The sequence below is a fragment of the Rattus norvegicus genome, chromosome X (assembly GCF_036323735.1).
Source record: "Rattus norvegicus strain BN/NHsdMcwi chromosome X, GRCr8, whole genome shotgun sequence".
In the NCBI taxonomy this organism is placed as follows: domain Eukaryota; kingdom Metazoa; phylum Chordata; class Mammalia; order Rodentia; family Muridae; genus Rattus; species Rattus norvegicus.
This window is the reverse complement of record NC_086039.1, coordinates 142104622-142112870: the sequence shown is the minus strand read 5'-3', so window position 1 is coordinate 142112870 and position 8249 is coordinate 142104622. Positions and strand designations below refer to the sequence as shown.

The 8249-nt window shown below is 41.0% G+C and overlaps 1 protein-coding gene across 2 annotated transcripts; it reads right to left on the bottom strand.

The window, feature by feature from the left end:
• Positions 1-408: 408 nt before the first annotated feature.
• On the bottom strand, positions 409-6268 carry Magea13 (MAGE family member A13). 2 transcript variants are annotated; one of them, NM_001013962.1, is made up of 3 exons: positions 6193-6268; positions 4435-4566; positions 409-1869 (listed from the first exon to the last, which is right to left on the bottom strand). In NM_001013962.1, exon 3 carries the CDS (start codon positions 1818-1820, stop codon positions 876-878), a length of 945 nt encoding a protein of 314 aa, NP_001013984.1. In that variant the 5' UTR covers positions 1821-1869; positions 4435-4566; positions 6193-6268; the 3' UTR covers positions 409-875. The 2 variants fall into 2 exon arrangements, with proteins under 2 accessions (NP_001013984.1, XP_038955607.1); XM_039099679.2 differs by lacking the exons at positions 4435-4566; positions 6193-6268 and adding an exon at positions 3493-4353.
• Between the last annotated feature and the right edge of the window lie 1981 nt (positions 6269-8249).

The following is an 8249-nucleotide window of genomic DNA, read 5'->3' as shown; positions in this document are numbered from 1 at the left end:
GTTAAGGTTTCCTCTCAGAGCTACGTGTTTCCTGGGCTCCCGAGTCTCAGGATACCCTTCCATTGAGACACAGTCCCACCTGAGAGCTGTGTGTTTCCTGTGCTTCCGTGTAGCAGGATACCCTTCCATTGGGGTACCTTTTCCCCTCAGAGCTGTGTGGTGATTCCTGGGCCTCAAAAGTCTCAGGATCCCCTTTCATCTAAGCAGAAATAAAACCATCATCAACCTTAACAAAAGGACTAATACTCACAAAAAGATCTATGGTTTCTCAAAGCCCCCAAAGTGCCCAGATGTCATTTGGAATCCCATCTCCTCAGTCCCTTTATGAACTGTTTTTTACACTGCTAAAATACCCTCACTGATTTTTTAAATTTTCAATTATTAAAATGTCTTCCAAGGAACAGACACTTTTTGCTGAGAAAACAAGTCAGTACAGTTTATTAAGCTTTAATTTCTAATGCAGTCTTGACTAAACCAAGTGTGTGAGGTGTACATCTTTAGTTTTACAATGCAGATTAACAGAATACAGGAATTCCAGCATCAACCAAGTTTTTTTTTACATCTTTCTTGCAGTTACAGATACTATTTAACAAGATTCCAATTTCTAAGAAAAACTTAGTCACAATGCTATTTGATCTTCCTCTAGGTCTCAAGGCTGAAAATGTTCTCAATTCGTTTTTAACAATAACAAGGCTCTTATTCTGAAATACAGCAATACATGCATGAGTAATACACCGAATGAGTCTAGACTGAAGCTAATAAACATTTTAAAGTGAAACATCTGAAACTGTACAGAAAGTAAGAAGAAACTGAAATATCTTGTGCTTGAAGGCTTGATTGCTCTCTTTAAACATGGTATGAAAAACCAGCCTAATTTACTCAGGGTGGGAGACACTGCTGGGCTTCTCCCCAGAACCCAAATTATCCGCAGCAGTAGATATGGCTGTGGATGCAAGGAGAGCCCGGGCTCTCTCCTCTTCATCTTTCAGAGCTTCCTTATATAAAGCAGTGAAGGAAGTAGGGCTACTCCCAGCAACCTTGGAGAAAAACTGCAGGACTTTCATTTTGCTTGTTTCAGCTTGGGCTCTTGGGCCCCACAGGAACTCATAGCTTGTAGGATCACTGTTGGGTATAGGCTGGTACACCAGGTAATTCTCTAACACCAAATCTTCAGTGATGAACTTTCTGGGATCCCCGCATATAAAATCGTGCCGGTCAGGATACATACCAACGACACTGAGCACATCCCAGATCTTTTTCTCAGAGGCACGGTTGCCTTCCATGAAGATTACACCAAGGATCAGCACCAGGAGGCCGGTCTTCGGTATCCCCTCTTCATTGCTGATGCGCCCATCATAAGTGAGGTCAAGGATTTTCAGGAGCTTGTAAGTGTGATTCAAGGAATCCACTTCCTTTACCTCAATGCCAAAGACCACTTCCATGCATTCACAGGCATGCCTGAAGATCAATGCATAGTAGCCTTTGTACTCCTTAACAACATGCTTCTGAATTTCTGCTTCTGTGACAGGCTCATTTGTTATATACTTGAAACTCAGAAACTTCACCAAATCAGTAACCTTCTTCTGAAGGTTACTGTTGAGCAAAAACTTGGAGTATAGGTAGGCCTTTGAGGTACTTTGACCTCCCGCTGCTTGATCACCAGAAACTTTACTTGCTTTGCTTGGTGCAGTGGCTTGGACGGAAGCAGAGGATGAGGAGGTGTCCTGGGACTCCTCAGCAGCAGATACCTCTTTAGCTGCAGGAACCTCCTCTCCTAGCTGGCCCTCAAGGCCTTGATCATGCTTCTGCCTGTGGGACATTCTAATTTGTTTTCCAATAAGTGGCCAAAGAAAGTTTATAGAGAGTGGTCTGGAGGTGAGAGAAAGAATGAGAACATTTTGTAACCTGTCAGCATTGGCAAAGGCTTTTTCAATATTTACCTTAGACAGTTCTCTTGGGTCTCATGGGCCTGCCTCCTATCAACTCTCTTCTGCTGTATGGTCTCTGGATATTACTTAGTTCAATAACCATGCCCTTTGTACCTGTAGCTTCCATATGAGCAACTCATAGGAGAGCTCAGGTCATAGACCATAAGCTCAGACTTGGGTCCTATTCCCAGGGTTACCTGCTAGATGGAAGTAGATTTTGCAAGATTCACACAATTATGGAATGGAGAGGCCCTAATAGCAGTAATTATGGGATAGACCCCAAGAGCTGTAATTAGGGACTGGACTCCATCTGTTTCCATCAAAGGAGTCTTCTCTCCATCCTCTAAATGACTCTGGAAAGGCCTGAGATACTTCCCTTTGATAAATGGCTAATCCTTTGACACTGCAGGGGGAATACTAGCACAACAAATCAGTAAACCAGAAAGCAGGATCTCCCAGGGAAGGAGCAGCAAATGTCTAAGGGTTTGGGTATCCCTTCTATCTTTATTCAGGGTTCTCATACTAGCTAACATAACTTAGGTCTCCTTACTTGGTTAACCAGATATAGCCACCTCTACTGACTTGCCCTCCCTAAGACAATGACTTGCCATCCCTAAGAGAAAAGCTAAAAAATGACCCATACTGCAACTCCTGCTTAGTATATTTTAGATCTAGGCAGCAGTAGCAGCACAATCCAGTATGTGCTTGAATTAGAGGTTCGTTAGTCCTCCCTCATAGTCTTCCCTTCTGGCAACCAAATCTCACCATCTCAGATTCCTCCCACGTAAATAAAATCTAAAACAAAATACCCAACATATAAACAACCCCCTCCTTTGTGAAGTCTCTGACAACCAAAAAATGAGGGGATTCTCATACAGACATATCTGTCTGTAGCCTTCTAGGGCTAGTAGTGAAAAAAGAATAGTTTCAATTTATATTATATTTATATAGTGAAAAGTTATTTTATCCAATATATTCTAATCATCATTTCCCTTCCAGCATCTCCTCCCAGATCACCCAACTCCACCACCCTTCTAACTCTAAGCATCCTTTGCTCTCTCTTAAAAAAAAGGGTTCCAGGACAGCTAAGGTTACACTGAGAAATCCTATCTTGAAACAAAGCAAAACAAACAAACAAAACAAAAAAGAAAGGTAAACGGAGAAGACAAACAAGAAAATAAAATGAACAAAATGAAACTAAGAGAATGAGAAATGTATAGACATGCATGTGAGTGCATGCACTCATATGCATTAATGTACATGCAAGCAAGCACACACACATACATGCAAATGTATGTGTTTGTAGGCACGAACACATGCAGGCAGACACACACAAGTAAAACTTATACCCAGAAAAACATTGTCTAAAAACAAAATGAAACAAAAAGAAAAGATAAATTAATAACCCTCAAAATCAGAAACCACAATATACAAGCAAAAGACCAGTAAGGGGAAAATTAATTAATGAATTAAAATCAGAAACCATAATATACAAGCAAAAGACCAGTATGGGGAAAATAAATATATTAAAGCATAATGAAACAAACAAAATCTCCAATAATACCTCCAAGCTTGTTTTGTGTGGCCATCTACTGCCAGGCATGTGAGCTGGTTTGGATACTCAGGGAAACTTCCTGGGAGAAATTAATTTTTCCTTTGCAGTAAGTAGTTAATTTAAGAAAAGTGGCTTCACGGAAGAGGAATATCTAGTGTATGTGTGTGTGTGTGTGTGTGTGTGTGTGTGTGTGTGTGTGTGTGTGTGTGGGTGTGTGGGTGTGGGTGTGTGTGTGTGTGTGTGTGTGTGTGTGTGGGTGTGTGGGTGTGGGTGTGTGTGTGTGTGTGTGTGTGGGTGTGTGTGTGGGTGTGTGTGTGTGTGTGTGTGTGTGTGAGAGAGAGAGAGAGAGAGAGAGAGTTCCCTTTTGTAGGCAAGGCGGGAGGAATGGGATGAGGAACTGTGGAAGGGTGACCCAGAGGGGGCACGGGGGTGGGGTCCCACAACAGCTAGAATGAAAATAAATAATTTTTTTTAAAAAAGATTCTTGTTGGTGGCGAGAGCTCAAGCCTACTTGCCCATCTCAGCAGTGGGAGCCCCTTTGATTGATTTGGATTTATGCAGGCCCTACGTATGCCTTCCACACATAGTGACGATATAGAAGTCGAACCTTTTGAGGGCCATGATGGGGCAGTTTCTAAGGCCTCATCGATGGGCTGGGTTTCAAGAAGCTACCCTCTCTCTGGAAGAGGTCCTTGTGACTCTAATATTGTCCCACTCTGATGTCCTTCTAGCCTTGCTAGGAATGCTTCCCTCTGTGGACCAGGGCAAAACTATCAGAGAAAAAACCCCTCGGATTCCAAAATGGAGGCGGACATAAACCAGATCACAGCGTCAGGCCTTTCTCACCAGGGCCAGCAAGTAGGGGGCTAATGAGGGGCAGAAACAGCTATTCTATTTGTGAGGAAAGGTTTATACCCTCCAATGTACCTTTAACTTTTCCCAAATCCTCACCTTCAAGCACCACAGGGCCTGCAACGCTTCCTTCAGCTGAAGGAAGCAGTCCACACACTGCTTCGAGTCGTCTCCTTCTTCAGATAGCCAGAACGGAAGTCACTATACGTCAGATCCACTTATTACAGGAAGCTGTGAAGAAAGACAGTCTGCCTCACATCCGGTTTCACTGAGTGGGATAGGTTATGGAACTAAGGGGGGGGGGCTGCAGTATGGAGGGAAAGAGGTCTTAAGAAAGAGAGCACATGGAGAGGGGTTGTAGAAGGGGCTGACTGAGAGTGGGACAGTGAACAGGATGTAAATTAAGTAAGTTAAAAAAGGAAAAAGAAAGAGAGAAGGGGAGAAGGGGGGAGAGAGGAAAAAGAGAGGGCGTGGATTATATTAGAATACAGGAAGGATGTGTTCTTGCAAAGGGAAATACTGGGGAAAAGGCAACAAGCAGAGAGGTGGAGCAGGGGAGTTTTCAACATATAATATGCAAATGCAAAAGGAACATTACTCTTAATTCTTTTAAAATAACAACTTATAAATCAAAATTGTTAACTATCTCCTTATAGCAGTCCTTTACTCCTTCATTAATATGCCATTAATAAAAAACATGATGACTATATTTTTAAATACTCTATTGCTAGCACAATGTCCTTAATTGCCAGCATCTTTTATCTCTGTCTTCCTGAGGCCACACTCTTGAAATCTGAATGTTCACTACACTAAGATCACCAATATGGGACTGAGGGGCAGCCCTTGTTTGACAAATTCATAAGAGATTCAGAAATAGCTTTATAGGTTTCTGTATGATTTTTCTGTAATTCAGGTTGGAGACTTAAAGTATTTGTGTTTCTCTCTCTGTGTGTGTGTGTGTGTGTGTGTGTGTCTGTCTGTCTGTCTGTCTCTCTCTCTCTCTCTCTCTCCCCCCCCCTTTCCCTCCTCCCTTGCCAATTTGTGTTTCTCTCTGTGTGTCTGTCTGTCTGTCTTTCACTCTCTCTTCCATGGCCTGTCCAGTTTCCTCATTACTTTATTTTGTTAATTCACTTTACATTTCTGTCACACCCCTTTCTCTCTCCCATTACCCACTTCCTCTCTTCCCAGTGCTCCCTCCCTTACAAGTCCCTCCACCCCTGTTCCCTTCTCTGAAAAGGTCAAGACCCACTTCAAGCCTTCCTGGGGCATCAAGTCAAATCAGGACTAAGTGTATACTCTCCACATAAAGACCTGACTAGTCCGTCTAGTTAGGGGAAGGGGATTTAATGGCAGGCAAGAGTCAGAGTAAGCCCTGCTCTAATTGTTAGGGGGCGCAGGCTACACATCTGCTACAAATATGAATGGGGGCTATTCCCAGCCCCTGTATACTCTTTGGTTGGTTGTTCAGTCACTGGGAGCCCAGGTTAGTTGACTCTGTAAGTCTTGTGGTGTCCTTAACCCCTCCTGCTAGCTCAATCCTATCCCCCACTCTTCTATTCTTCCACAAGACTCTCAGAGCTCTGCCTGGTGTTTCGCTGTGGGTCTCCGCATGTTTCCATCCACTGTTGGATGAAACCTTTCCCGGGAGACAGAAACATGCTAGGCTCCTGCTTAGAAGTATTTTCTCTTCATAACATCTCTTATTTTCCTGAAATACTTCCACTGGACTACGGAGAATCAAAAATGCCTGTCTCTGAAAGCCCTATCCTGACTTTTAGAGGAAAACAACGTAATGTTTCTATGAGATCCCCTTCAGAAGAAATTCTGTGAATCCCCCATCTCAAGGAATCCTCTTACCTTGGTTTAAGGTCCAGAGTGACTCTCTGTACGGCTTGATTCTTGCCTTTTCTTAGCCAAAGACTCTCAGTTCCCAGAGAAACTATAAACTGTTACTGTCGAAGCCAAGGTCCACAGCCTCTGATTTATTTTTTTTTAATCTGGTATCCTGTTACTAATGTCAATGCTAGTCTTTATTTTCTTCACATGATTTTTTTCTTGGTAGTGTCTGGAAAAGTAGTTGATTGTTCTTTAGTGATATGTTTTGCAATAATGTAGCTGAACTCTTGAAAAATGTGCCTTGTATGCCCTTGGTTTCTGTGTAGATAAACTTTTCTGCAATTAATATCAGTACTTGTTTCTAAAACTTTTTTTTTCTTCTTATATTTTCTTGCTTTACAACCAGGTAGGCATTCTGGTATAACATTCATTAGCTTGCTGGATAGCCAATTTCTTAACAGCTAGATTCTAATAGATTCTCAAGCATAAACATTAAAGAGTTGAGACATCCTAAAGTTAATCTATCAATAATGATAGAATAGTACTATATTTCAGAGGTACACATGAGGTCACATATTCTCTTTCCTCTCTCTGTCCTTTCCCTCCCTCTTTCTGTCTATGTAAAGGTGTGTTCATTAAATTTAATATTGCTTTAGCTACAGATTAGTATTACTTAATATCGTGTGGACTGGGAATTAAATTTAGGTCCTCATCCTTATAAGGCAACCACTCTAGCAATGAGCTACCAGTTATAGTGTCAGCATTAAATGTTTTATTATATTTATTTATATATTTATTATTTATCCATTTTTTTTATTTTATGTGGGCATCCATTAACACATGTACCATAATACACATGTAGAGATCATAGAACAGCATGTTGGAGTCCTCTTCTTCCATCATGTGGGGCCTGGGATAAAACAGATCCTCAGGCATGACAGAAAGTGCTATCTATTAAGATATCTCAGGGGACCTTTATTTCATACTACAGAAGAAGCAACTAAACATCAGGTAGTATATGTTACTTGGCCTCTGACACCCACATTACTAATAAGGAGTAGAGACTTTAAGTAGTATGTCTAGAGCCTATACTTCCACATACTGCATCAAATTGAATTACAATTGTATTTTAATATATTTACTTAAAATCATGGATAGAGAGGTTGCTCAGATGGTAAGAATATTTTTTTGTGTATGCATGAGGGTTGAAATGTGGATACCGCACCCACAAAACAAGCTGTGTGTGTTCTTGTGAATGCCTATAACTCCAGCACTGAAGTGGCCAGAGGCTGAAAGATACCTGAGGCTTGCTGGCTGCTCTTCTAGCTGAAAGAAAACAAACTCCAACCCTAGCAAAAGACTCGCCTTAAAAGAATAAGGTGGAGAGTGATAGAGGACATCTGATGACCTGCTTTGACCTCAGTGCATACTCTCCCCCTGCCCCTGCACACATATGTGCACACTATACAGACACTCCCAAACAAACACATAAATGACATGAAATCATAATGTAACTAGCTCATAACAAACTAATAGATAGTATATATTACACTTATTTTGAAGTTCTAAGGGGAATGCCATCAACATGAATTGATAATTAAGTGGAACTATAAAAGGTATCGGCTAACTACTTCATCTCACCATCTTTATTTTCTTACACAATTACACACAGACATGGTGGATCATGTTCTTTAATAAGATGAAATAAAATCCAACTGGTTAACTAAAGTAAAGCAGTAATCAAAGACCAGTAGACCACCTAGCTTTATACCATAATCAATTATTAGAGTTTATAGCCAGAACTTGACGCACAAATACTTTTTATTACTATAAGAAGGGCAACACTAGAACTTCTAAAAACAATGTGCAAGCAAAACTACATTTGCAGACCTCTGAGCCATATGATGCATTTGCTTATAACTTCTGAATGAAAAGCATCATAGAAGTCATACAAATTTTGTTTTGGTTGCTTTCCTTTGTAAACAAAGGAAGATATTTTAATACGTGTATTTGCTATAAGAGTAGAAGGCAGTATATTTCTCAACTCTGACATTACACTAATCTCATGAGGTATGGCA